This window comes from Anomalospiza imberbis, chromosome 1, assembly GCF_031753505.1.
Source record: "Anomalospiza imberbis isolate Cuckoo-Finch-1a 21T00152 chromosome 1, ASM3175350v1, whole genome shotgun sequence".
NCBI lineage: Eukaryota > Metazoa > Chordata > Aves > Passeriformes > Viduidae > Anomalospiza > Anomalospiza imberbis.
Window position 1 is genome coordinate 22,197,967 of NC_089681.1, and position 26,285 is coordinate 22,224,251.

The 26,285-nt window shown below is 50.8% G+C and overlaps 1 protein-coding gene and 1 long non-coding RNA gene across 4 annotated transcripts; both read right to left on the bottom strand.

The window, feature by feature from the left end:
- Window positions 1-1,102: 1,102 nt before the first annotated feature.
- LOC137470571 (uncharacterized) lies at window positions 1,103-9,147 on the bottom strand. Its single transcript, XR_010997135.1, has 3 exons — window positions 8,832-9,147; window positions 3,577-4,079; window positions 1,103-1,657 (listed from the first exon to the last, which is right to left on the bottom strand). It is a non-coding gene; the product is annotated as an uncharacterized lncRNA (long non-coding RNA).
- A 5,441-nt stretch (window positions 9,148-14,588) lies between these two features.
- OSR2 (odd-skipped related transciption factor 2) lies at window positions 14,589-20,798 on the bottom strand. 3 transcript variants are annotated; one of them, XM_068184110.1, is made up of 4 exons: window positions 20,467-20,798; window positions 16,906-17,629; window positions 16,142-16,241; window positions 14,589-15,433 (listed from the first exon to the last, which is right to left on the bottom strand). In XM_068184110.1, the coding sequence occupies exons 2-4, from the start codon at window positions 17,556-17,558 to the stop codon at window positions 15,251-15,253; spliced, it is 936 nt and encodes a 311-aa protein (XP_068040211.1). In that variant the 5' UTR covers window positions 17,559-17,629; window positions 20,467-20,798; the 3' UTR covers window positions 14,589-15,250. The 3 variants fall into 3 exon arrangements, with proteins under 3 accessions (XP_068040211.1, XP_068040220.1, XP_068040201.1); XM_068184119.1 differs by having other exon boundaries at window positions 14,589-15,351; window positions 20,463-20,798; XM_068184100.1 differs by having other exon boundaries at window positions 20,463-20,798.
- Window positions 20,799-26,285: the final 5,487 nt, after the last annotated feature.

The following is a 26,285-nucleotide window of genomic DNA, read 5'->3' on the forward strand; positions in this document are numbered from 1 at the left end:
TAGTCTATTACCTCTTGTAAAATTAATTAATTACAAATACTTAATCTGAGTAAAAAAGGCACCTTTTCAATTTCATTTAATTTCTTGCATAATACAAGCAAGCTGACAGACTAAAGTTCAACCTGTCCCTGTATCCCATTTCTGGCAATTTTAAGACCATTTCTTTAAAGACAAAGTATAAAGCCAGGATGAACATAGAAGTACCAGGTCAGCATCTCCTAAAATGCAATAGATGAAGAAAGATAATTTAAAGATTTTATTCCTTCCACAAATTCAATTGAGATTTTCTAAATCTGTTCTGTATTTGACAATATTGTCCTGTGGAGATCAATGAACTAACACTGCGGTTTGATGTTAGCATGGATCATGTTGAAACTTCTACTTTAATAAAATATTTGCATCCTTTCCATTTTAATCTTGATTCATTTGCAGTAATGCTAATCAAGAAAATTTCTTCTGTAATTTCACATTCAAGTAGAGAAACAGCTAGTGTCTTTTCACTCCATCTGAAAATTAACCAAGCTCCTAAACTCAAAATAATATCCAAACAAGTTATGCAGTTTTCCCAGATGCATTTGCACAGCTCACTGATCATTGCAATAAGAGTAGGACATGATGGTAACACAATTTTGCTGTATTAGTTACAGGGATACCAAAGGGAAAAAAAAAAAAAAAGACTCGGATTTGCAGAATGTTGTAGAAACGATTTCTCTACTTTCTGATTATGATTAAATCTTGGTGTGCTTTGAAATCCCTAATGTGTAATGCAAACCAGGATTTGGGGTGTTAGGAATGCATCCCCACCCTTCTTCCAGAATGTTCTGTAAACTATCATCTGCAGACCCCAAATCCTTGAGTGGAGGGGGAAAGGAAGGAGAGGAAGGCAGGGAGTGGAAGAGGGAGAGGAGGGGGAGAGAGAGAGAGAGGAGAGAGATTAGAAGCACTTTTCACCTCTTGGTCCCGTCAGTGTGCTCAACGCCGAGAACCGTGCTTCAAATCCGGTGTTATCATTAGGCCTGATTCAAAGGAAGTGAAATAGTCTACTGAGAAAACAGTGGAAAAAGTAAAGGTCCTGAAGAAGTAAGTGCTGCATGTTGAAACGTATGCATGTCACACCCCATTTGTCTTTCATATTGGAGAATAAAGCAGCCTGTCCCGCAGCAGTTATTATACACCATATTCTTTATTTTAAAAATGCAAGAAATTTGGCACAAAGAACAAAAAAAAAATCAACTGATGAAAAGCATTTATGTCATGGTTTAAATTAAGACCTTTGTAATGCAAGAATTACATCAGCAGTGGGCTTAGCTTAATGAAAATAAGACAATGTTTTTAAAGACCATGAACGAACAAATCCCCTCTGCTTTCTGAAAGAGACAAAATGCAGATATAGACAAATAGATAATTTAAGCAGAAATCAGAGCAAATCACACTTTGATACCTTTAGGAATTACTGAAGTTTCTATTCCACTGACAATTCTGGGTCGACGAAGTCAAGCGAGAAGTTATTTTATATTCACATGTGGATTTGAAATATTGTCGGGGATATTAGGTGTTACAAAGTCTCTTCGATATTGTCATTGCTTGAACTTTGGTTAAGATTAATTGAAATTTCAGATTCTTTTCTCTTTTGATGTGTTTTTGTTTTGGGGTCCACCTAACAAGAATGAAAAGGGCAAATGTTCTACCTTATCAACTATTTAAAATGTTTATTAACGTATTATTTTTATATAATGATAGTTAAGTATTTAATTAAAAAATCATTTTGAATGAGAAGAAATGAATTAATATGAGCCATTTGGGGCTACTAGCAATGATGTAGTATTGATTTGATTAATGTGAAAATCTACGGGTGGAGGTAACAAAAAGGAAGTGAAGACTCTGCTCTTTGATGTGTATTGTTTGATATAAACTTTCGTCCTCTATCCTTTGTGCACATTTTTATCTTTATCAGTCTGCTGAATGGCTTATGCAAATAAAAGCGGCAAATTTCTCATGCAAAAGGAACATTGTAAAGCAAGATAAAATAGTGGTTTCTAGTAGAGATAAGAATAGAGTTCAAAATCTAGACAGAAAACTTTCTACTGTAATTTGGTGAGTATAATTTTTTTTTTGTATTTCTATACTGCATTAATGTGACAGGAAGCTGCAAAGCAATTGGATCAGGTCCTTGTTTTGCTGTTATTGATAACAAATGCAACGGGTTCAGTCACAAAACATCATATGTGTTTTGGGGGTGTGTGTGTCTCCAAATATACATGTGTGCTATCTACCTTCTATAAAAATACCATAGGCAACTGAAAAAAGTTGATTTAATTATCTCATTCTTCAGGGGGGAAAAAAGGGCAATATTTCAATACTCTGTTACTTTTTGTGTATGAACTAACTGTGAACTAACCATCCATATATTGCAAAATAAAGTTATATTAAATATTTGGGGATAAAAAGAAATGAGATTGGCATGCACACCACAGTATGCACACCAACATTTATATTTTATAAACATGTTTTGTTCATGTATTATTTCTGAACAAAGTGATCAAGCCACTGGCAGTACTCAAGATGATGATGAATATTGAGACATTGCTAGTAAATCTGGTTTAAAGATTTTCTGAATTAGTTATGAAGAATAAATTATTTCTTATCTGGGCAAAACTAGCTATCCAAATCTTGAAAGCTCCTTCAATCTAACAACATTTCTCTGTGTATCTGTTGGAGTTTCCAGGAAGACAGTCCCTTCTATGACAAAACAAACTTTGTTCACTGTGCACCCTCAGTAATGAAACAATGACCAGCAGAGAGTTTCTAAAAAAAAAAGTTACGGCTGTATTTTAGAAAATAATTGTCATCTTTCACCTCCAGAGAACTTCTGATATCTGTTTTATTTTGGAAAAGAGCAGTTAACAATTCACTTTCATTTTCCACTTCTTTTTGTTGTGGGAATGAAAGGGTGAAGGGAAGGGGTGAGGAAAGACAGGGCCTGAATCTGCAGCCAGAGCAGGTCAGCAGCCAGGGCTGGTGTCAAGGAGCCCTGCTTGAAAGCAGCAGCTGCAGGACTGGAGCTGATGCTAAAGGTGATCTGGCATGCAAGAAGGAAGGGAGATAAGAGCGCTGGATTTGCTGCTTCTTTTAATAGTGCACACACACACATTTCCTCTTGATCAAATACAACAATTCTTTCACAATTTCTCAGGGAGGACTCAGAAGGCTGTTAGGGGTCTTCCCATTCCTTAAAAAATGGCATACAATACACAGTGTTTACCAAGAAATCCCTCCTTCTTGCTAAGTATTGTTTTCAAGAAATTTAGGTAGGAGGTAACAAAACAAAACAACTTCAAGCTGTCTTAACTGAAAAAAGGGGGTTCTTCCAAGAATTCTTTTCCCTTTGGTTTCTGTAATGTCATGCCAGATATCTCGTGCTTGCATCATCTCTAATATCCACAACCACCAGGAAGTAAAGGGGATCAGTACCTACCTTCCTTTCAGCAAAAAGGAGAAAAATATGCCAGTCTCCTTTTGTTCAAGAGAAACCCAGGCAACAGATGAAAATACTCTAACATCTAAACCATGGATCACCTTGAGCAAAAGCTGATGCCAACATTGGTGTTCTCTGATGTGATGGCAACTGTGAGCAGGGAGGACAGAGGCTGGGGTGGGAGGCAGAGAAGGTTGGTTCCCATCCAGGATTTCCTCCCCTTTTGTGCAGAGCGGTGTCTGAACGCTGCCCTATTGCTGTAACACAACGGTCCTTGCACATGCAACAAGTAAGAGCAGCCTTTGTCATTGGGAAATCAGCTCCTTCTGTTCTGCCAAAGGACTTGACTTGCTGCTTATGAAAAGATAATGTCTTTTCACCCAGTCACTGCTAGTGAGTTTGAGCATTAAGCTGCTCTCTGCCCCGCTGAGGTTTCTGAGCTTTCAAAGCACTTCCCCAGACAGAACGGGCACCAACATGAAAAACATTTGCACCAAGGAACTCTTTCTTGTGGGCAAGGTTCTGACAGCTGAGTATGGCAGGCGGGATCCTGAGTGTGGTGTTTCATGCTGTTGTTTACGAAGTAGATATTGCTCCTGATGCGCTAAATCAAAACAGCAGGTCTTAAAATGTGGTCAACAAAACATGATTTCTGAAGGGCTGGCTACTCACCTGGTACTAAATTCCTTCCTTCTGCTAACTGCAATATTGCATTAGACACAGATAAAAACCTATTAAAGATTTTCCTTACATTAATTTTCTTAATATTAATTTTCCATGTCAGCAAGGGTTCTCATTACCGCAAATATGCTATGCAACTGTGGGGCCAGATCTGCACCGCAACTGCTATCTATTAAGGTATAAGCCACATCATGAAAATATTAGAGGACGTCTGCATTAAAAAATGGCTATCTCCTGTTTAAAGCAGATTTATATTAATAGGAATTCTCAGCCTGAAGCGTGTTGGGAAAACAAGCGATCCCTAAGAAGCTTGGCATGGAGCTAATGATCGCAGGGCCCGATGTTTGGAAATGTGTGCGCTCATAAAGAGTTTGATCGGAGGCAGAAGCCGTGCGGAGGCACAGGGCTCGCTCTGTCAGCCAGCGGGAATCTGTGTTTGCAAAATGGCCGTGCAGGCAGCCCTGGGAGGGTGGAAACTGCACCTTGGTACGAGCCAGGCGGAGAATCTCTCCAGAGAACCTTATCTGAGCACATTCGCTTATTTTCCTAGAATACGGCAATGCATGCTGCAGCTTTAGACTTCAGTTTTAAAAATTATTTGTGGTTAATCCACCTCTGTTACAAGCTCTAACAAGAACTCTGCCGATGCTGTAAAAAGCCACTAATTAGACTATCTTGACTCTAGAGCCTGGCAGACGCCCACTTTGATGAACAATCAGCACCACCTTCCCCAGCTCCATGGTCAAATTACAATAAATGATAATTAGCAAATTAAAACTTACACAGTCTTCCTGCCTGCTTGAAAGGGAAAAATTGGTTACAAATGCACTTATATATTGCTAAACTAAATTTTATTGCATTATAGATGTGTTAATTTTTTTCCATAGAAAAAGAAAAGTCAAACTTTATCCTTCTCAACATCCAAAGTTGAGCTTCGTACACAGATGCATACTTGCACACAGGCAAATTTTTGCCCTTCCATCTCCAGTGATTTCAATCTTTTAATTTGTAATTGTCCTGACACATTCCTGCTTCCATTTATTTTAATTGTCTACGATTGTGACTCCTATTTGGAAACTGGAGCACTTGAACTAATTCAAAAGTACTTTCTGAAAGAAATATCCTTCTGTGCAGCATTTTGTAACACTACTGTTGTAACATATTACAAATTGGTGTTGTCAGACCACCATAACAGTGACCACCACTTCCCTGCTCTGCCCTTCTGAAATGTTTACTTTATCCTAAAAAAATATCTAATTAAGCCTCATGATCAGCCTCATTGCATAAATAAATTGTGTTCAGTTTCTCACAAGACTATTGAAGCACAGATGGGTTAAATGAGTTGTTAAAAGCCACACAGTAGCTGCATTTTTATTGTAAGGGCTAGCTTGAAGGGTAGCTTCACTGATTTAAAATATGAACAAAGGAAAGAGAATCCATATGAAAAACAAATGAAAAAAATTCACCCTCTCTGGACAAATTTCTGCTGAAAAGGATATGCACAGTGATCAAAGCAAATTTTAAAGAATGAACGTCTGGAAAAAAAAACTTTAAAAGATGTTTTAGTTATAATAACGCAGTTATCCAAATGTCAGTGAATTTGATCAAAGCTGATCTACAGAGCTCAGGTTTAGCATTAGGTGAGTCATTTTCTTTTATTAGTGATGCTTTTTCATTCAAATGGGTAAAAAGGTGAGAGTTTGAATATGTTGAAGGTTTCATTGGCTTACAGTAGGGACAGACAAATGAGGCCCACCTAGTTTTACAATCTGGCCCACAGCTACTTTGTTTTTAATAAAATGCAGCATATTGAAAGGGCATGTCTCAACATGTCTTGACCCATCCAAACTGGATCAAGATGGAGAGTCCCATATTGAAACCAGTGCACTCCCAGGATGGAGCCTATTGTCCTCAGGGAGTGGGAAGAGTCACTAGCTAGCCATGGCACAGACACCAGCCAGCCTTGGTCCTATCAGCCATACACCCATCCCTCTCCTGACTGCTGTGGGAGGAATATATTTTCAGGTTTCAGTGCTGCAGGGAGTCCTGGTAGTTGATTTGACCATCTTGACCTGCTTTTATACTACCACAGACTGTCTATATTACCAGCGAGAGCTGTGTGGAAACCAAAGTGGTGTTAAGTCCTCAGGGGAAGCTTGCAAAGCCCATCCAATTTCGGGACAGGGATTTTCTCCTGCCTAGCACTCCAAGTACCTGTATGAGAGCAGTCCCTAGAGCTCTCCAAGGAAAAGGAATAAGGCACTGGACAAAACCCTAATTTCTCCTCTCATGAACCCTGAATGGCACCCGTCATTGCCTCAAGGAGCATTTCAGGGTGCCTGTTCTGCTGCCTGGCAGAGGAAACACCTCAAAACTAGCTTTTAAAATAGAGTCACCTTCCTAACTATCTGTGTTTTGCCTGGGACACTGTAAGGTGCTTGGGAGTTTGTTGGCACATTTAGACAGCAAACTGTGTGAAGACAGGACACGGGTTTCTTGAGCATCATTGGGAGGATGTTTACTACAACAAGACCCTCATGCTCCATTAATCTCAATGCTATTAGAAAAAAACAGTATTAATAGCAATGTTAAAGCTGAGGGCTTGGGGAGCTGCTACTTTTCACAGCTTGCGACTGAAACTGTGCAAATGCACTTTACAGAGCGTTCTCTCATCTGCAATTTCCTGTTGGTGAAACCTGAAGAATTTTAGTCAAACCAGGTTGCTGCCTGCAAGTGGCTGTGAGGCAAAGGCCAATTGAGCACAGAAGCTCCCATGCCATTCCCTCACCTAAATCAGGATTTCTACAGTGGGGCTTTTAGGGAAATTAATCTTTTGTGCCCCGGAGTTTAGAGAGACAACCAATTGCAGGACAAGGTGTCACCAAGCTACAGTTTGGTTGCTCTGTGATGGCAAGTGTCCACCTGCACCTTCTTACATACAGTACCTTGCAGCAAAAGCCAGGTATCTGATTCCCTGTGGGAGAGGAAAAGTGAGTTTGCATTTGTGCAGGGGTTAAAGAATACATTAGAGCAGTTTCTGGGCAGTGGCTGAGGGGCTGAACTTACACATCCCCTGTTTTGCCTGCAGTAACTTGTTCATTTGGCCACATCCTCACTTCTCAGTTGGCAAACCTTGTTGAAGTAGACAAGCAAGTGCTTCCTACATAAGGATAGATGTAGGCAAAGGCAGCAAGGTCCCCACCTATAGCCCTCACTCCTGTGTCATAAACCTAGCTCATTTGAATTTACTGGGTGATTTTAGGGAACTGAACCCGTTGTGCACCTCAGAAAAGGACAGGACCACACGACTGCATTGCAGACTAATTTTTCATTATAAACTTGATGTGTCTAGAATTTGTTTTTTGTTTTAACTAGGCAAATGACACTCAGAAAAATGTCAGGTGCCCACAGCTGAACGACTGAAAATCTGTTTTTAACCTTTTTTATGGGAGTTTGAAAATATGAATCATGACGAAGTTACAGTTGTAGCTTGGCAGGAACATTACATGGGATAGTGTGAGCTGCCACATACCTCTTAATGCAGCATTAATTTCAAGACCCAGTTTTCATAAAATAAAATTAGAGGATAATAGGTGCATGACAAAAGAAGTCGGTGAGGATCTGAGCCAATCATCGAGATTTGTTCAGTCATATATATATAACTGAAATATGCTCCTCTAATGCTTCCTTGTTTTCCTAGCGTTTTTCTGTTGCGGCTCCTTCCCAAAATCAGGCCATCATTTCCTCTGTGGAGTGGGAAAAGAAGACCACAACATGGAAATGAGAGGCAGAGTCATGGGGTGCTTGTGTGCTTAAATGATTCATCCCAGCAGAACCAGCTCCTGGACTAAATCAGCACTGGGTTTACATTGTACCCCAGCCAGGCGTCCTCTAAAGGACTCTGGAGGTCACGGCACCCTGTGGGCAGGTGCACTGCATTTGCATTGCCCTCGCAGGCAGCCTGAGGCTGGAGCTGCCCATGAATCCCATCTGCCGTCACAGCTGGGCCCCAGGGCCTTCTAGAAGGGCCCCTGAGGGTTTGCCTTCCCGCCACCCTCCTTCCCATCCCAGCGTGCCGGCAGACAGGGCAGTGTGCAGCCAGCCCAGCGCGGGGAGCCACAGGGCTGCTGGAAGTATTTATTAGGGCTGTCCCCAGGGCTGGCTCCAGGGACACTCCGGCAGGCCGCCTGTGACCATAGGTGGTGTCGGGCTGCTGCCCTGCAGGTGTTTTGTCCTTTTCCTGGTGACACACTGAGCGCTGCTGCCCAGCTCATGCAGGGGGCCCATGGCACCCGGGCAGGAGAGGGTGCCTCCGCAACCTGGGAGCATTCACTGTGCTTGCTGACTGCAAGCCCCAAGATTAAGATAATCCAGCTGTCTGCCTGTGTTTATCAAGCAAAAGAATTTACAATGTTTAAATAAATGGACTACGATACAGCAATGAAAACACCTAAAGCATGTCACTTGTGTGGAAGATACTAAGTCTGAAGCAGCCGTGCCCGCTCCACGCAGAGACCCAAGCGCGAGCTCTGGGCTTGTGCTCAGCGTGGCACACGGAGGCCAGGCTGCTTTGAAGGCAGGCAAACTTGCATTAACACGATGGGAAGGAGTAGCTACATTCTAGCGCACCAGTGATCCATGCAAATTGGGTCACCGGGAGATTTAGAAACTGTACCTTTCAATTCCAGCCAAAGAGATACATCAAGGCGCATTGACATGAGGCACGACTGACACACCTTGAGGCATCTTCAGTGCACTGAGTGCTAGTGACGCCAAAGGATGTCAGCTGGCAGGAGCAGAGATAATGCCTTGTAAATAATCTCTGAGGGAAAAAAGAAATAAAGGTTTTGCTTCCTTTTACACTTGAAAAAAGAAAAGCGAGCAATGAGCCAATCTACTCCCCCAGACGAACAAATGTGTCTCCGAAATGCCCCTGCATGTAGGAGAGCCCTCACAAGCACACGGTGAGGGAGCCTCAGGTCAAGGCACTGCCTGGGGGAGAGGGAGTCCCGCAGCGCTGCCTGGGGCACGGCACCAGCGGCACCGCCCTGCCAGCAGGTTTCCTTCCCGATCCCATCCCTGGTCTGCAGGCAAGGTGAAGTGAGCTTGTGTTGGAGCCAGAAATCTGGGGGATTTCTGCAGAGAGGGAAAGTCAAAAGACCTGGGGTTTGTAATCTTCTCCCAGCTGCAGCCTCAGCCATGTGAGGCGATGGAGCCACTCTCTGGATCCGACAAGAATTTCAGGAAAGCAAAAGTCCTGCTGCTCCCCTTCTCCTGCTGAGAGGAGACTGATTTCAAAGATTCACTTGGCCAATCCCAATTGTCCAGAGACTGCCCAGTACCCTCTTCAACCCCCTTTCCCTGTGATCCCGATGGAGGATAGCTTGTAGGAGTGTTCCTCACCTCCCCAAATCCAATCCAGCCCTGTGATGGCCGCAAGGCCTGGCTGCTGGGGCTGGTGGTGGCCTGCAGCCAGGAGAGATGCCACCTTCATCCAGCATTGCCAGGTCTGTCCATCCCCTGGGGCCACTGTATCTCCCATCACAGCATGTGGGGTCTCCACTGGAGCCATGTCCCCCTGCCTGCGTGTCCCTCTGCCTGCTATCCCCTGCCTGCCCGTGGGCTGGGGACACAGCCAGTGTGCTCTCCCCGATGATACAGCCAGGCCAACGGGGCCCTGCTGCATACACAGCTCACTTCAGGTGGAGCTTGGTATTTTCTGGATCTGTAAATTTCAGATTACACTTTTTTGATCAATCTGTACTGCAAATTTCTGCCTTAGTGCTGAGGAAGAAACTTTCTCAGGGAAAGGTGACCATGCACCACTCCAGCTTGACCATGTAGGGATGAAGGTGCAAGGCCACTGCTTTTGGGTCCCACCCAGTGCTTTTGGGTCCTGCTCCACTCATCATGAAGTCCCAAGTAGTGTTTGAAAGCTGCACCTGGGAGAGGGTGTTCAGGCTTGCAAGGGGGGCTCTAAGAAGAGGAAGCAGCTTACACTTCCATTGTCTTAATTCTGCAGATCTAGGAAAGATGCTTACTGTTTTCAGTGTAGATGTTTTTGTATCTCATTTGATAAACTAAGAGCTTCTAGTAAAAAGTTTCATAAACATCTGCACCTGGATTTTTGAAAATAGATATTAAAATCAGTGTTTTATACAGACATGATGCCTTTCTTTTGAATGTAAATAAGTATTTTTAATCATTTCAATAAAAATAACTTTTTGGCTGGTAGTTACCCTATTTTTGTCATAACTGCACTGCTCTAAGTTGGAAAAAGAACTAAGACAAGTTTACATAAGTAGGAAGGAAGAAATGTGCCATGAGGAGAGAAATCTAAGCTATAAACACAGTATAATTTTAAAATAAAGGAACATATGCCTAAATCCTTGTGTAATGCAGTTTGGTAAATCCAGTCACTCTTCTACACTTTATGTGTAGAAGACTATCTACAGTTACAGTATTAGGAGCATGGAGTGATTAGAGGCTCTCAGCTACCAGTGCAGCTTAGCTGACTAACTGCAAACACAGTCTTGACATTCTGGGGCCAAAACACTGCACCTGAAATCACTGGCTGTTCTTGATCTTCATGGGGACCACGTAGTTTGGGGGCTGCAGCACTGCTGACAACTGCTTCCACCCTGAGCAGTCCAGGCTGCCACCAGCTGCATGTGCCACCAGCCCTGGTCCTCCTGGGACTATGCTGCTGGCTTTGAGCCAGAGCCAGCATGCTTAAAATGGTCCAAGCACATCTATGGCACCTGTTCTGATGTCTCCTGAGTGCCATGTGGACATTGCATCAATTAATGGGATCAGCAAGGAAGGACCAGCACTGTGTGAGAAGTATCACACCAGGGACATGAGCTCTGGGTCAGGGAAAAGAGAGAAGCTCATACGGGCTGGTGGCTGAAGAACAGAATGAGGCAACAAGCAGAAGTTGGAGTGGTTCAAAAGAGGGAACCAAAAAGTCTAAGTGTAGGAAGTTGCTCTAGAAAAGAGATTGAAATGTGGGATGAGACATGGAAAAGCAAAGAAGAAACAGGAGGGGAAAAGTAGGGAAAGAGATGGAGGTGAGACTAGGCAGGAGGCAGGGTGTAGTACAGGATGTCTGGGGTAAGAGAAGCAACTCCTGAAGCAAACATCCAAAAGTAGAGCAGTGAGAAGGAAGAAGGAAGAGGAAAAAGGAAGGGGACAGCAGGCAGAGAGGAGTTCAATAGTGGTTTTTCACATTTTACAATAGTGGAATAGTGGTTTTTCACATTTTACTCTAAGGGACGCTGGGCACCAGCCCCTAGACCCATGACATGGCCATGGCCATGCCACATTCCTGGGCTGCTGCTGGGTGTTTGACACTTAGCTCTGGGCTGTGCATATTCCTAAGGTGGTAATGGTATAAAGCTGGGCTTTTCCAGCAAATTTGCACTGCGTCAGATACAGTCTGTGCTGGCCAGAATAGCATGACATGCCATTGCTAAGTAATATTTACCACATAGAAAAGCTTTATGCACAATAAGCTGGGCTGAGCTGCTCTGCCATCAGCTGTGGACAGTGTCTGTTTCAGCAACTGATATGCAAAGAACTCAGTTTTCAGATGCAACTCAGAGGGCTATAATTTTCCCCTAAAAATGTAGATTATTGTGACATTCTTATTATCTGTTGTTCTTTTCTCCCTGGTATGTAGCACAGCTAGTTCTTTTTCCTGCTACAGCACTGCAGCTGCTGCCTCTAACACAGCAAAAGATGGAGAATCAGCCCATGTCAGTGCAGGCAAAAAAGAGCAGTGCCAAAAAAGAAGTGGCAATGAGAGAGAGTAAAACAGAACAGCAGGAGGCAGGTGGCTTGGGAAGCTCTGGGAAACTGCAGAAGCATGGACCTGTGTGCTGTGCTCTGTGACTGAGCAGAGAACTTCCAGAGGGAAGGAGGTTACTTCACAAAGGCACAAACGGCAGTCACAGGGATATTGCTGTATTTAGTGTTTGCATTGTGAAAGTCAGGATGGAACTTTATGGCTATAAAAACCCTAGCCCTGCCCAAAAAGTAGCTTTACAGAGCTTGTTTCTGTTCCCAACAGGTCTAAAACCAACAAACCATATGTGTATTTTAACATGTTCTTTATAGCTGCCTCTGAAATTTTCCAGGGAGGGATGAATTTTTAAAAAGTGAGTGGGGTGTGGCAGTGCTATAGGCAAGCGAATTGATAGTAAAGAGAAATACTAGATCATTCTCTGACATTTTAAGATGATAGCTACTGGTTTAAATATAAAATAACAGTTCATGGACCAACAGTTAGAGATGCTCCTCACTGACCTGCTTCAGTAATTTGGGTTTTTTTCTGGCTGCTGAACTTTAGAAATCCTCAGAAGATAAATTTACAGTCTGTGTCTGCTCAGGGGGAAGATTATTAAACAAGTAACCACAAACAATTAAATAAAACCTTAGCTATATACAATCACTTTAATTTTGTCCTTTGATATTGTTCATCTGATTAAGTTTTTTCCAAACAAACTTCACACAGAACTTGGCCTATGAGGAGTGGACTGAGCCCATATGTATCCTGACAGGAGTGTTTACTCAAATGGAGTTATCCCAGCCTTGCTGTGCGTACTTGGGGACGTAAAACGGCCTGGGGACAGGAACTCAGAGAACAATAAGGATAGAGAAACTTACAGGAAATTACCTACTGAGAGAAGAGGAATGCACTGAGAGTAGAAGAATCAGTCAGACAGGAAGACATCAGATATTAGGGAAATGCCCATGAAGAGGGAGCAAAATACACCCACGAAGAGAGGTTTAGAGAGGAGCAGTGTGGAGAGAGAAGCATTTTGAAGAGGGACCACAAGGACTGCCAACACGGCAGGGCAGGGTATGAGAAAAGATATTTCTAGGAGTGTAGAGCCCCAGCAAAGAAGGGGTGCAAGTTCAGAGGTGGTGAAGAGGAAGAGACAGATGGCATTGACATAAACTTTAACCGTTCTTCAGCCAGCAGACCAGTATTTCTGGCTGCAGAAACATTCTTTCCTTCCCCATCTTCCTGGACAGGAGCAGATGGAGACATAGGCCTTGACATATGAAATTTTGAGTTTGGCACTGTCAAATCTGCTGTACCAGTGGAATTTCACCTGGCTGCCTGGTCTGGGGCAGAGCAGGGCTGGCTTATAGTCCCTGCCCTATGGTAGCCTTCTGTGGAGGCAGTGCAGGCAGGAATGCAGAGCTTTCTGCACTGATGGTCTGACTGCAGCCCAGGCACTGCTGGGTTTGACTTGCTACTCATTAACAGTGTTCAGGCAGTGTTCCCTGCTGAAGGACCAGTGAGGATCAGGGATGGGGACAATGTAGCCACGCAAGCTCTGTCAGTACCTGCTGCTTTTGGGCATGCTAGGATCTGAGATGCTTCCCATGGAGCCTGGAGTTCTGGTACCCTGCTAGATGGAGTCCAGGAATGAAGCCCTTTCTGCTGAATTGTGTGCAAGGGGATTGCTCCCTCCTTGGACAGGGTTCCCTGGGCCTGGGGAAAAGATTTTTCCCTGCCATTTTAACCTGGCCCTTCATTTGGCAGAGGAGGAGGGGAAGATGGTTGCCCCCAGCCTGAGAAAGAGAAATTTTTGGGGCCCCAAATTACTCAAAACACTGTGGAGAGGGTGCCAGGAGTGACAAGAGCAGTGGGATGGTAATGAGGGGATGCACATTCAAGTCGCCCTGCAATGTATCAGTGAAAATGCTTCAGTGTTGGCACTACAGCCTTCCAAAAGAGTCCACGGGCACCGGTGAGGGGTTTGCAAGGACGGCAAGCGTTGCAAGGACGGCAAGCGAGGAGAGCCCGATGTACAGTGCCACCATCCTGCTGGCTGCAGAGCCAGTAAAGGCACTGAGTGTGTGGCCCATGGGGTGGACATGCTGAGTCGCCAAAAGCCACCCCGGCGGGGAGGGCCTGGAGGCTCCCACGGTGGGTGAGGGTCTCCCGAGAGGGGGGGAACAATCCCTCTCCGTCCAAGGAGAGTGATAGGGCGTGACTTGTGTCCAGGCGTGACTTGTGCCTGGCATTGCAGATGGAGGAGAGGAACGGGGTGAGGAGATCCCTGCTCCCAGTGCTGCAGCTCTGCCAGGACCCGCGGATGAGCCCGGGGCGGAGGGCGGAATTGGCGCCTCGCTGTTTGCTTCCAGAGCTGCCGGGAAAGAATCGTCTTCTGCAGGATAAAGTCCCTGTCTAGGCGGGTGAATTGCCCGTGTCCAAAGTCTACAGGCAGAAGGCTACCTGCTGCAATCCCCGTGAGAGGGATAACTTTTACAATATACGGCCTGATTGCAAATAAGTTACTAATAAGCCGCTTTGGCGTAAGAACGGCTCTATGCGTTATTTCCTAAGATCTGTTTATTTGCAAATATTTCTTTGTTTTTCTTCTTTTAAAAAAAATCGTTCGGGAAAATTAGGAAAAAAAGGTACAGAAGTTAATATTTAGACATTCATACTATTAAGTAATAGAGCTATAAACTCTCAAATAAGGCACTTTCATTTTACTTAACAATAGATAACACAACAGCGACAGTGGAACAGACCAAACAAAAGCGATCACCAAAATTGTTGTGACAGTACAATTACCCGGCTAGGAAATTTATTCAATATGCTTTGCCATTGCATTGACACAGCAGGAAAAAAAAAGCCCAAATGCTCAGAGAATAATACAAGAAGGCGGGAGGTATTTGGGGGAAAAAAAAAAAAAAAAAAAAAAAAAGGTTTTATTTTGAAATAACTTTTTAAAGAGATACTCTGCCTCCATGATTTGTTATCGATGTGCATCTGACACGATACAAAACAAACAAACAAAGAAAAAAAACACGTTCTGTACAGAGCTCTAAAATGAGCCGCGATTATCTACAAGATGAGCTTTACGCTTGGGTGTGGGTTGGAGAGGGGCCCGATCCTGCAGTCCGCACTCTCTAAATGAGTTTCGCAGACATGTGGTAGGAAAGCTTGGCCCCGAGTCTGCGTGCGTGTCTCCGTGTGTGTGTGCGCGCGTCTGTGAGTTCCTACAATACACTCCTTGAGTAAAGTGGGCAAGTTGGAGCTGCCGGAGCGGGCGCGGGTCCCTGGCTGCTCTAGAAGTCCTGCCGCGGGGTGTGAGTTAGACTGTGCCGCCGTAGATCACAGTTTCGCCTGAACACTTTGCCGCACTGCTCACAGTTGTAGGGCTTGATGTCTGTATGGGTAAGAAGGTGAGTTTTCAGGTTACTTCTTTGATTAAAGGTTCTTCCACATGTGGGGCATTTGTGTGGAGATTCCTGTTCAGATTTGAAGCAAGCAAAGGATTAATCCTTCACAAACCACCTTGTTTAACGTATTACTGCACTTTTTCTCACCGCAACGCACAACTTGAGATATTGGGAGAGGACACGAACCAGAGGAGCCCCGTGCGGTCGGGTGGCCGCCCACCTCTCCCTATCCTGCCCCAAAAGCCTTATTTTATAGTTTTCGAGTCGTGATGTTCCGCGCCCCTGGGGCACAAGGAAAACAGCCTCCGCACCGCCCTCCCGCTCCAGGACTCCCGCTGCCCGCCCGGCCGCCACGGCGGTCCCTCCGCACCGCTCCGCACCGCATCCCGCCGCCGGGCCGCCCCGCTGCCCCGCGCCTGCCGCCGCCGCCAGGGCAGGGCTGCAGCCCTCAACGAAAAACGCCTCGAAGCAGCGGCGCGGACAAACCCGAACCCGGAGCTCACTCCCCTCCGCCAACCGCGTCCCCGCGGGCTTTAAGCCCGACTCCCAAGGGCGCCGTTTACCCGCGGGTCTCCCGCGGCCTCTGAGGTAACTACGGGCCGCTGTTGCCCCGCGGACCCACAGGGCCGTCCAGTGCCGGACTTTCTCCCCTTCGAACCAGAGTCCTGTTCCCCCGTGGTCACCGCCCCTGCCCCGCGGCGGGCCAAGCCGAGCCGAGCCGGACCGGAACAGCGCCGGCGGCACACGCGTTGAGAGGCCTGGGAAGGGCGGGCTCACCTGCATGTGTAGGGTTTTGTGGACCGCCAGGGTCCTGGACTGGCAGAAGCCCTTCCCGCACTCCTGGCACTTGAAGGGTTTCTCTTTGGAATGGATATACCTGGAAGGCAACCCGTGGGGTGAGCAGCGCTGCCGGAGGCGCGTGGGCCCCGCGACCCCAGACTCCGCTTCCCCAAACTCGACCCCCACTCCCAGACGCCCTCACCCCTCACCCTCCTCTTCCTTCCTTTCCCCATTACTATTCTGTGTATGGTTAAACTTCTTGGCCGGTTCAAAACATTTGCAATAATTCGTATCAACGTGTGACTGCACTCTCCGGTGCCAGACCGGGACAGCATCTGCGCTGCAGGCCGGACCCGAGCCCGCTCTTCTCCGAAGGCGGAGAGGATTCTCAGCTCTGCGGCCGCGGGCGCCTCTCAGCACCGGCCGCAGCGTGCGGAGATGGATGGGGGATCAGCAGGGAAGCGCCCACCTGCGACCCGTCCTGTTCCCTGCACCCCCCAGGGTCATGACTCAGAAGCACAAAAACCCCGGGATCTTCATCTCCGGCTGTGAACCCCTCTAGCTCTCCCTCAGGCGGGTGCCCTTCCCACACAAAGCGCAGGTTTCGGCTGCCCTGGTCCCTCCGTGGCCTCCGAATATGAGTCGAGGGCTTTTCCTGTGCTGTTTCCGTGGCTCCTGGAGCCGCTGAGTCTCATCCCCCTCGAGCGGCTCACCCCACCCCGGCTGCCCACGGCCCGACCCCGGTGGTGGTGGTCCCTCACCGGTGGTCCCGCAGGTGGTCCTGCCTCCGGAAAGCCTTGTGGCAGATGTCGCAGGTGTAAGGCCGCTCGTCCGTGTGGGTTCGCTCGTGGATGAGAAGGTTATAGGACTTGGTGAAGTGCCTGCCGCAGAACTTGCAAATGAACTCCTTTTTCGTCTTGGAGGGCAGGCGGCCGCGGGAAGGCTTCCTGTCCGGGGACAGCTTGCTGATGCCCGACAGGGGCGAGGCCAGTCCGGGACTCAGCTTGGCGAGCTCCCCCACCTTGGGGGGGTCCTCCTGCGTGGCGGCCACGGCCAGGTTGGCAAAGTCAAAGCGAGGCCTGTCCTTGTGCAATGCTGGGAGGACGTGGGCGATGGCCCCTTGCTTGGGGTGGAAGAGGTGCGTGGCAAAGGGGAGCGCGGGGAAAGGGAAGCGGGAGTCCACCAAGCCCTGCGCCGCCATCTCCGTGATGGTAGAGCGGGTGATTTCATGCACATTGGGGTAGCCCAGTGTCCAGTGGTTCATGTGCATGGTTTGCACGGCGCTGAGTCCGTACAGACCTTGCAACTGGTCCACAGCTGCGGGGAAGGTGTTCACAGCCTGGAGGAAGGAGTAGTTAGTGAGTTGCAGGGACGGGTGCAGCGGGATGGGGGCTGGCAGGGCCTTGCTTCCCATCTTCCCGAGGTGGGCGCAAGCCGGCGGAGCAGCTGGTGCCTCTGATGGGCTTCTGAGACCGGGAGAAAATCCTAGGAAGAAAGAGGGAGAAAGGAGAGAGAGAGTTTTACTGAGAGCAGCGTGGTGCTCCTTAGCCGAGGCAAGCGCAGCAGCGGAGCCAGGGAGGGCCAGGCACGGCTCCGGTGCACTGCCTTTCCGCGGCCCCAGTACCCCGCCGCAGCACAGGCTCCCGTCCTCCGCCGGGACCGGCGGCCGACACCGACCCACGGCGCGATCGCTTCGACCGGAGAAGCTAAAGCGTAGGAAATAAATAAATAAAAATAGCGTTCCAAAAATAGCCACCCCAAATTAAAACAAAAAGGAGAAAACCCAGCACCGAGCCAACCGAAGGCGCCGCAAATTCAAATTAAACGAATCGTGTAAAAATACAGACGGAACGGAGACGCGGCCAGGGACGAAACCTCTCCGCTTTCCGTCGCCCAGCCACCTTCCCCCGCAGCGCACACCGCGGGGACCCCGGAGCCGCCTCCCTCCTGCCCCCCGCGCCGACTTGGCCCCCGGCGTCGCTCCCACCCTCCGCCCGGCCTCCTGCGGGCGCTGAGGCCCCGACCCCGACCCCTCCTGGCTGGGGCCTCCCCGGGATAGAGCAGGGTGTTCACGGAGAGACGAGTCAGGCCCGGGGGGCGGAGCGGGGGGGAATAAACCCCGCGTTCGTCCTAGCTCCGTTGCTTATTTTTCTTCCTTCAACAACAACTCATTTATCAAGATAACCGAAGAAGAGAAAAGGAGCCCCTATCCCGCACGCACACCTACCCAGCCCCCCGCGCAGCAGCCACCCCAGCGGCGGCAAGAACAGCGGCCGGCCCGGAGGCCTCCCCGACCCGCCGAGGGCCGCCTGGCACGGCGCTGCCCCGCAGTCGGCTCCCTCCGCGTCGCAGGGCCGAGAAGGGCGACCGCAACCCCGGCGAGACGGAGCCGTGCGGCCGAGCCCCCCGCAGCCCCTCGGGCGTCCCTCGGCCAGGAGCTTCGCCGGAGCGGCGAGGCCGTGAGCTAATGAGCGGTGTGTGACTGTCAGAGGGTTTCACTCAGCCCATTCAACCGAAACCGCCGGGCCCGCTGCTCCCGTCGCAAGGGGGTCCCCTCGGCAGACCCGGGGCGACGCTCCCGCCCCCCGCGGGGCAGGGGGACATCGGCGCGGGGGGCAAGCCCCTGCCGTTTCCTTTTTTTGCTTTCGTTGAGGGTTCGCTTCCAGCAGCCTAGAGGCTGCCGCGACCCAATAAAGCGGCCAAAGCAAACGCCGGGGTCTCTCTGGGCCTGTAAACAAGAGGTAGGGCCGAGGGTGACCCAACACCTCAAGGGATTTGTGTGGAGGGTCTGGTAACGCGCAGTTTCCAAAATAAACAAAGAGAACTTCCCCCCGCAAAAATTCTAAACCACCCCCTCCAAACAACAACAAAATTTAAGGAAACTCTCCGAGTGCAGAGCCCGCGCTCCCTGAGCGGGGTCCCTGCCTCCGGGGCCGCTGCCGCCCGGCTCCTGCCTTTCCGCTGGCACCGCGGGCACTCCGGCTGGAAAGACACTTTTCAATTTTTTTCTTAAAATATCTTTCCTCTACGTTTGTGGCACCGTACAATTGGCCGACTGGGGAAAAAGAAATGTGGCAAGGAGGTCGGGTGTGAAGTGCAGTGCTGCCTACTCGTATTTTCGTTTGCCTCGAGTCGCGGCTCTCCGGAGCTTCCTCCGCTGCTGCCCTGTTTTCCTCGTTTGGGATTGTATCGACACCGGAGACAGTTATCGATACTATTATATATGGCGATCTTTTCGTTTTATTGTGGGGGGGTGGTTATATATAGAGACTTATTTTTAAAGAATGTCGTAGTGTGAGTTCCTATTCGCTTTCCGCGAGGAACCGAAACAGAAGCAATTAAATCACTTTTCGCTGGCTGCTCCGGCGGCTCCTGCCTCCATCCCAGTTGTTTGAGGCTGGGTTTCGGAGACACCGGCTGGGAGCTATGACTGAGGTAGGAGCAGTGTTTCTGTAAGGCAGAGCTCCCTCTGTTACAGCCGCGTTTGGTGGCTGTGTATGGGGGTGTCATTGCACCACGCTCGTTTTGGTGTCCAAGAACCAACTCCGAGAAAATTATTCTGAACACGAAATCCTCATTTTAAGGTAGAAACTTCTAAAACTACACTTCTGTCTGAATGGCGGTACATCTGCTACTATTTGTATTTGGAGGTAACTTTAGTAAAACGTATCAAAAAAGAATAGAAAGCGCCTTCGAAAGTGATTTTAAGGCCATTTATATTAAGGTGTGTTGGGGCGGAGGGGTTGAAAGTCAACCAAAAACGGATGTTACTTAAACTTTGGCACTTCCTTTTCCCTTTCCATTCAGAGAGCTTAATTAAATTAAGCCCGGTGCCAGGACAGCCCTCTCTACCTGCTTGCCACCGACCTGCTGGTCCGGCCCGCGCTCCCCGTTCTCCCGCGGCTGGGCCGGGACCGTGCCCCGAAGGCGATGCCGTCCTACCCAGGGAGCGGGTGGGCACCGGCTCGCCTCCGCTCTCCGACGACCTCACCCGAAGCCGCGGCCGCCGCCGCCCGCGCAGCCAGGTGTTTTCCCCGGCCGAGGTTTCTCCAGTGCGACCCGCGGCTTAGCTCGCAGTCCATGCACTGACCGGCTGCTCCCTGCCAGGAATTTTGCGTGAAGGACATCGAGAGCGCATCCCCACCAACGCGCCAGTGGCGCGGAGGGGGAACACCCGCACCCCAAGTCCCCGCGGAGCTGCGAATTGAAAGTAAACCCGGCGGCCCCGCGCCCCCGGCTGAGCGCACGCTCCGCTCTCGGGGCGGCCGCCCCGCTCCCGCCGACGGCAGCGGGCAGGGCGGGCCCCGGAGCCACTCACCTACCGCAGCCTGCTGCTCCTCCCGGGGCAAAGCTGAGGCGGCGGCCGCGGCACCTTCACGGAGACATTAGATCCACAGCGGGGGCGCTCAGCGGGGCCGGGGCCCGGCGGCGATCGGCATGTTGCGGAGGGCTGGGCGGCGGCTGGGAGCTCTGGCCGCGGCGGTCCCGGGGCCCCGGCATAGACCGCCGCCTCCCGCCGGCAGCCTCCCGCCTTCGACCCCGGTGAGGCTCGGCGCGAGTCTGAGCCGCCCCCTGCCCGGTCCATCACATTTCAGCGGTGACTGGCGTGGAGCGCTGTCCCCGCCCGCCCGCCGCCGCCGCCGGCCCACCCCGCGGCGCGCACAGCCCCGCGCTCGGGGCCGCGCTGCTCCGCCCCGACGGGACGGGACGGGACCGCCCCCGGCCGCGGCCGCGGCCCCGGCCCCGGCCCGCCCCGCCGCGCCGGCCCCAGTGTTTACTTGTGTTTGGGTAGCAACTGGGCTTTAAAGTGGCAGGACGCCCCCCGCTCCCCCCGCGTCACCTAAGGTGACTTTTCCCTCCGAGAACTGCTCGACGCCCCCCGTCCCACTGCCGGCCGCGGGTATTTGCGTGCTCTTTGCGTCTCGCCGTCCAGCTTGGCTGCCCGTCGTGACCCAGCTGGAATGACATAAGCGGCCCGACTGGCTTAAATATCTAAAATAACACCCCCAAACCTAGAGTGTGGGTTTTTGTGGGTGCCCATGTCGCCAAGGGTGGGTGCAGATAGTGGTCACGTCCAAATGGGCTTGTGGCCATCGTGTCGCGTCGCCCTGTGGACCGTCAGCGTTTCGGCGCTGCCCTTTCACTGCGACTGAATCGCCTAAGGGCAGATTTGGGAAGAGAAGCTCTGCGGAGGCATCCCCATGCTCACTAAGCACACAGTCCCTACCTGGAACAGATACATAGTTTCGAAAGCAGTTTCGATTTATTACCAGGGAATTTACTGCTAAATGGGGCCTCCCTAACCCTCCTCGAGTGTCTCGATTAGGGAGCTCTATTCACGTTCGTCGATAGTTGCAATGCGGCTGGTTGCATATGTCGGCTTTGGGTTACATTTTTATCTGTAATATTATCTTGTTATGTGCGTTATTTAAATCACATGTATGGGAAATTAATAGTATAATCTGGACTGGAAATTTGAACTAGAATTGGAAAAGGACAAAAAGATGTCGGGGAAAATGCCACTTAAACGACAGCTTTGAAAAAATTTTCAAAGGTAAGGTCTATTATGCAGGTTAATTCAAGCCCGAGGTAGAGAACAGAACATAAATTAGGGCTGCATGGAGATTTTTTTTCTCCCTTTAGTGTCCAGTAAGAAAAAACTAATCAAATAGGGGAATAAGATTCGGCAGAGAAAGTTTTGGTCATGTCCCCTCACAGGGCAGCGCAGCCGAGAATGGCGCACGTTGCAGCCCGCGGCTGCCGCCGGCCGCCGGGGCTATTTTTCGTTTCTTTTAATAAATCCCTGCTTCGAAAATGCTCTGTTTTAAATTCCAGACAGTCTAAATAAACAGCATTTCTTTTCCCGGCCAGTGAGGATACGGAAGTTCACAATTCGCCGAGAAGGAGTGATTTCGTCGGTCCGGGTATGAGGTGGGTGCGGGCCGCCTCGGGGAGCCTGCACAGGGCAAGGGTTCGTCGGCCGCGGCTGGGCTGGGGGACTCCGGCAGGACGCGGGGGCAGGACCCGCATCCCCTCGTTTTGCTTTCTCGAAAGAGGCCGGTTGCTTCAAGAACGAAGTTAAAAGGGGTCTTTAGAGTCGCAATTTCTTCCCCGCACTGCTGGCTTCTGGATACCAAGAACACCACCCCCGGACTCAAGGATCAAAGGGAAATTGTTTCGGGAGAACCATCATTTCTTGCCCTTTACAGCAAGTAGAAATAAGCCGCACTTATGGAGAAGAAAAAAAAAAAAATAACAACCGGCCCAAAATCAAAACCAGAATCTAAAAAAATCCCCAACAACAACGACCTCCTGAAATCACAAGCCAAGCAGGCAACGAAAAAGCCTCAAATCGGAGGGAACCCGGGGGGGGAGACGGTGCGGTGCGACGTCAGTGCCAGGGCTGTTCGCTCCCTGGCCGCTCGTGGTACCTTTTTGGCTACGCTGCGCTCGCCCACCACCGGCAGTGCGGCGGTCGCCGCGCACGTCTGCGCTGGCCGGGAGCACCCTGTGACCCCGGCGCGAATCCGCCAGGCCCGGCCGGCAGGTGCGCGGGGAGAGCCGGCCGCGAGGCTCACCGGTAATACCGCGTCAGCTCCGCGCCAGGCGGAGCCCGGGGTCGCTCGGACGCCGAAGGGCTTCACGGCAGTGACACCCGTCGAGCAGCGGTGGCACTAGTCGGGGCACGGGCCGCCGGGTCCCGCAGGCGCCCAGCACTCCCATGTCACCTTTCCGCGTCCACCTGGGGCGAGCCCCTCCCGCACCCAAGGCACTCCCCCCCTCGGCGGGGCGGCTGCCCCGCTGTGCCGGGCCGGGCGCGGGCACGGCCGGGCGGCGCGGGGGGAGCGCCCGGGGCCGCGCTGTGCCCGCCGGCGGCGGCCCGCGGTGCTGCAGCGCCGCCTGGAGGTCGGCGCGGCGCCCTGCGCGCTCCGCCCGCCCCGGCACGGGCCCCGGCCCCGCCGTGGGTGTCCCGGCGGTCCCAGAGCATTGGGATGGGGGTCTCGGCGGACCCCGAGCGCGGCTCTCCCCGCACCGCCCGACAGACGACGGCTGCAGGGCCCCGAGGAGCGCGGAGGCAACACCGCTATCCGCGGGCGTCCGAGAGCTCACCTCGCACCTCCTTCTCCCATCCGCGCGCCCCACCGGTGCAGACATCGCCGCGGTTATCTCATCCTACCCCCGCTCTCTCTTCCCACAACCCCCCCCCAAAAAAAAAAATTATCCGGAGCGCTGGATTCCGTCCAGGGGAGCAAGGAGATAGGCAGTGTTTGTTCTTGCTGCGAGGAAAAGATTAAAGCAGTTCCTTCGCGGCCGTGAAGCTTGGGGCAAACCTTGACCATTCGCCCCTTTCTGAGCACAGAAATGCGCCCGGGAGACGGCAGCGAGACCCCGCAGCGGCGCTTATCGGGCCCTCCCGCGGGGCACCGTGCGCGGCCGCGGTGCGTGATGCGTGCACGGAGCGCTATCGGCAGTGGGGGGCTGCGGTCGCTGGGAACTCATTCTCGCGAAAATGAACGGGGCAGAGTCTTCAGAGGGGCTCAGGGGTGCGCCCGCAGCCGGCGCCGGAGGGAGAGGGGTCAGCGGGTACTCGGGTCGGCCCGGGCTCATGACAGGGGCTACGCCTAGAGAAGGGGCCGAGAGCACAGTCCTCGGTGCAGGGCACCGCTGCACGCTGCTTTGGGAAGAGACCCGAGGGCCCCCGACAGCCGATGGCCCAGGGAGCGCTGCCGGGGCGCGCAGGGCAGAGCGGTCGCTGGGCAGTCAGGGCGACCACGGACCGAGCCCAGCCCTGGGCTAACGCCGGCCGACAGACAGGCCGATGCGGCGAACCGCTCGGCTACAAACCGAGGACTTAATTTTTTTTTTTTTTAAGGAAAACAGTGACCGCCCGTCTATCTGGCATCGGATTCCGCTGGTGTTTCTTGGTGACTAAATCATCACCGGCTTCGCTCCGATTTATTGGGTGGGATATTCTGTTTTGTTTTTAATGAACTAGTCAGGAAATGCCAGGATTTGACAAACAGGCGTAGGCGGCCGGGGACGCGGCGCTTGGCAGGCTCCGGGGGACACCACCGCTGCAACTCCCGCTCAGAGTCCCCTTTTTCCCTTCTCGGACTCAGATTCCCGTAGAATATCGCCGCGATTAATTTCCACGGAAGAAGAAAGTAATTAAGCACGCAACGACCTCCGCGGGCTGGATACCGCCCGCGTCTCCCCCGGACGTGCAAGCCCGGCCAACCCCTCGGCCTCGGCCCCCGCCCGCGGTCCCGGCCGCGGGGCTGCCCCTGGGCAGCAGGGAGCGGGCCCAGCCGCCTCACCCGCGGCACCGTGGCCGTTCACCCCGATGCCTCCCCGACGTGCATCACCACCGCAGCCAGCCCGACGGGTGCCTCCTCCTCGTCTTCCCCTCTCTAGAGATCAAAGAGGCCCGGGGGGCTTTTGTTCTCCGGCCACTGCCGAGCCCCGGCTCCCCACTTCCGAAGCTCCTGGCTCCATGTCGGACACCGCGGGGCTCACGGGCGCAGAGAGAAGCATCAAGCCGCCTTTGGCCGAGTCCGTCCTTGCCGTGTGCGCAGCGGTGAGGGCCGCTCATCCCGCGGAACTTGCGCGCTGTGCCGCAGCTATTGCCTCGGTGCAATAGCGCGGCGCGGATGGGGCGACGGATGGCGCGGAGGCGGCCGCCGGCGCCGCGGGGACCGAGGAGAGCCGCCAGCTGCGGTGCTGCCGCATTGCCCCGACGGCGGGCCCCGAGACCTCGACAAAAGGACTCTTCCAGCCTAAAACGTTCCTTCCCCCGCCATCAGCAATGAGAGCTTTTTGTGGTGCTGAAGTGAGTAGATGTCAAGACATAAAGAAATACAACATGCCGTACCTTGCTGTACTTTGCTTTAAGCAACCTTTTGGCTAAAGTGTTTCCTGCCGTCAGCACAGAAACACTGAGCAGGGCTGTGCTGTGGAGGCACAGACACCCATTGCACACGAGTGGGCCCCTTTCCCATCGCTCCACACCTCACCGCTGACTCCCCCAAGCTGAGCCTTGGGACTGCAGAGGGTCCCCAGGCTGACAGGCTCTGCTTACACTCTGGTGGTGGCATTTTACCTCTCTTGGCAGACGTGTCAAAGGACACCTGCAGGTGAAGGTCGGCAGGGCTGAATTCAGGGCTGCCTGCCTGCCGCACGGCCATGGGTTTGTAGACTACACTGCTGAGTTAAAGGGGGGGTTCAGGCTCCCATGAAGTTCTGCAGCTGTCTCAGGCCGAAAGGATCATGAAGTTTGCAATCTCTGAGCCAACTGCTAGGGGGAAATCTAAAAGAAATCCGTATAAAAGGGATAAATTGGTTTAAGAAATGCAGTTGTACATTTGGTCGCATGCCTCGTAACTCACCTAGGCAGCAGCTCCAAGGCAGCAGAGAACAGACCCATACATCTTCCTCTGTGGCATGTATTAAGTAACTCCATTTCCTTTTAAGAACTTGCAATATCCCAGTAAATGACTTGGTTTCACAAATAAAATTAATATTATAGGGTGTAAGTCAACAAACAATAGAAAAGCTCAGAGAGTTTTTTCCAGTTGTAAACATGCAGAATCCATCTGGTCATTAGATACATCTGTGGGTTAAACACTGATTTGTTTATGCAAGCCTGATGCTCATGATACTCTTAAACTGGGACTATTCTGTCGAATGCATGTATACTGTAATCCTCTTTTACCTACCCTCCATATGCGGGTTTCCTGTTTTCAGCATGCATTCTCAATGTGTAAACTGTGGTGAAGGATATGTTATAAACCAGGATACTACAGAGCATTTCAGATATTTTCAGAGCATTACAAGCATGGTGCAAGCATATGCAAATCATCACTTACAGATGTGCATGTCTGTAGTAATCTCTGTGTGTTTTTTTTCAGTTGTTTGTGGCATCTAATTCAAAGAAATGGACAATAATGGATATTACAAAAAAACTAACAATTATTCCTGGGCAGATTCACTTCTACAATGTCTAGACAAACCTGACTGAGGAAACCCTGCACTTCTTAATAAAATCAGGGGTTTTGAAGGTTAAGTTATTGATAATTGCTGAAATACACGGAAATTGAGGGAAAGCTTACCAGGATAAGGAATTAGAAAGCACTTAAAGACA

Bases quoted from the DNA above. Each gene is read 5' to 3' on its own strand.
- OSR2 (XM_068184110.1), bottom strand. From the start codon at position 17,558: ATGGGAAGCAAGGCCCTGCCAGCCCCCATCCCGCTGCACCCGTCCCTG. The intron at 16,242-16,905 runs GTGAGGGACCAC...GTTGCCTTCCAG, and splicing joins GACCACCTGCGGGACCACCG to GTATATCCATTCCAAAGAGA. The intron at 15,434-16,141 runs GTGAGCCCGCCC...AAATCTGAACAG, and splicing joins ACAAAACCCTACACATGCAG to GAATCTCCACACAAATGCCC.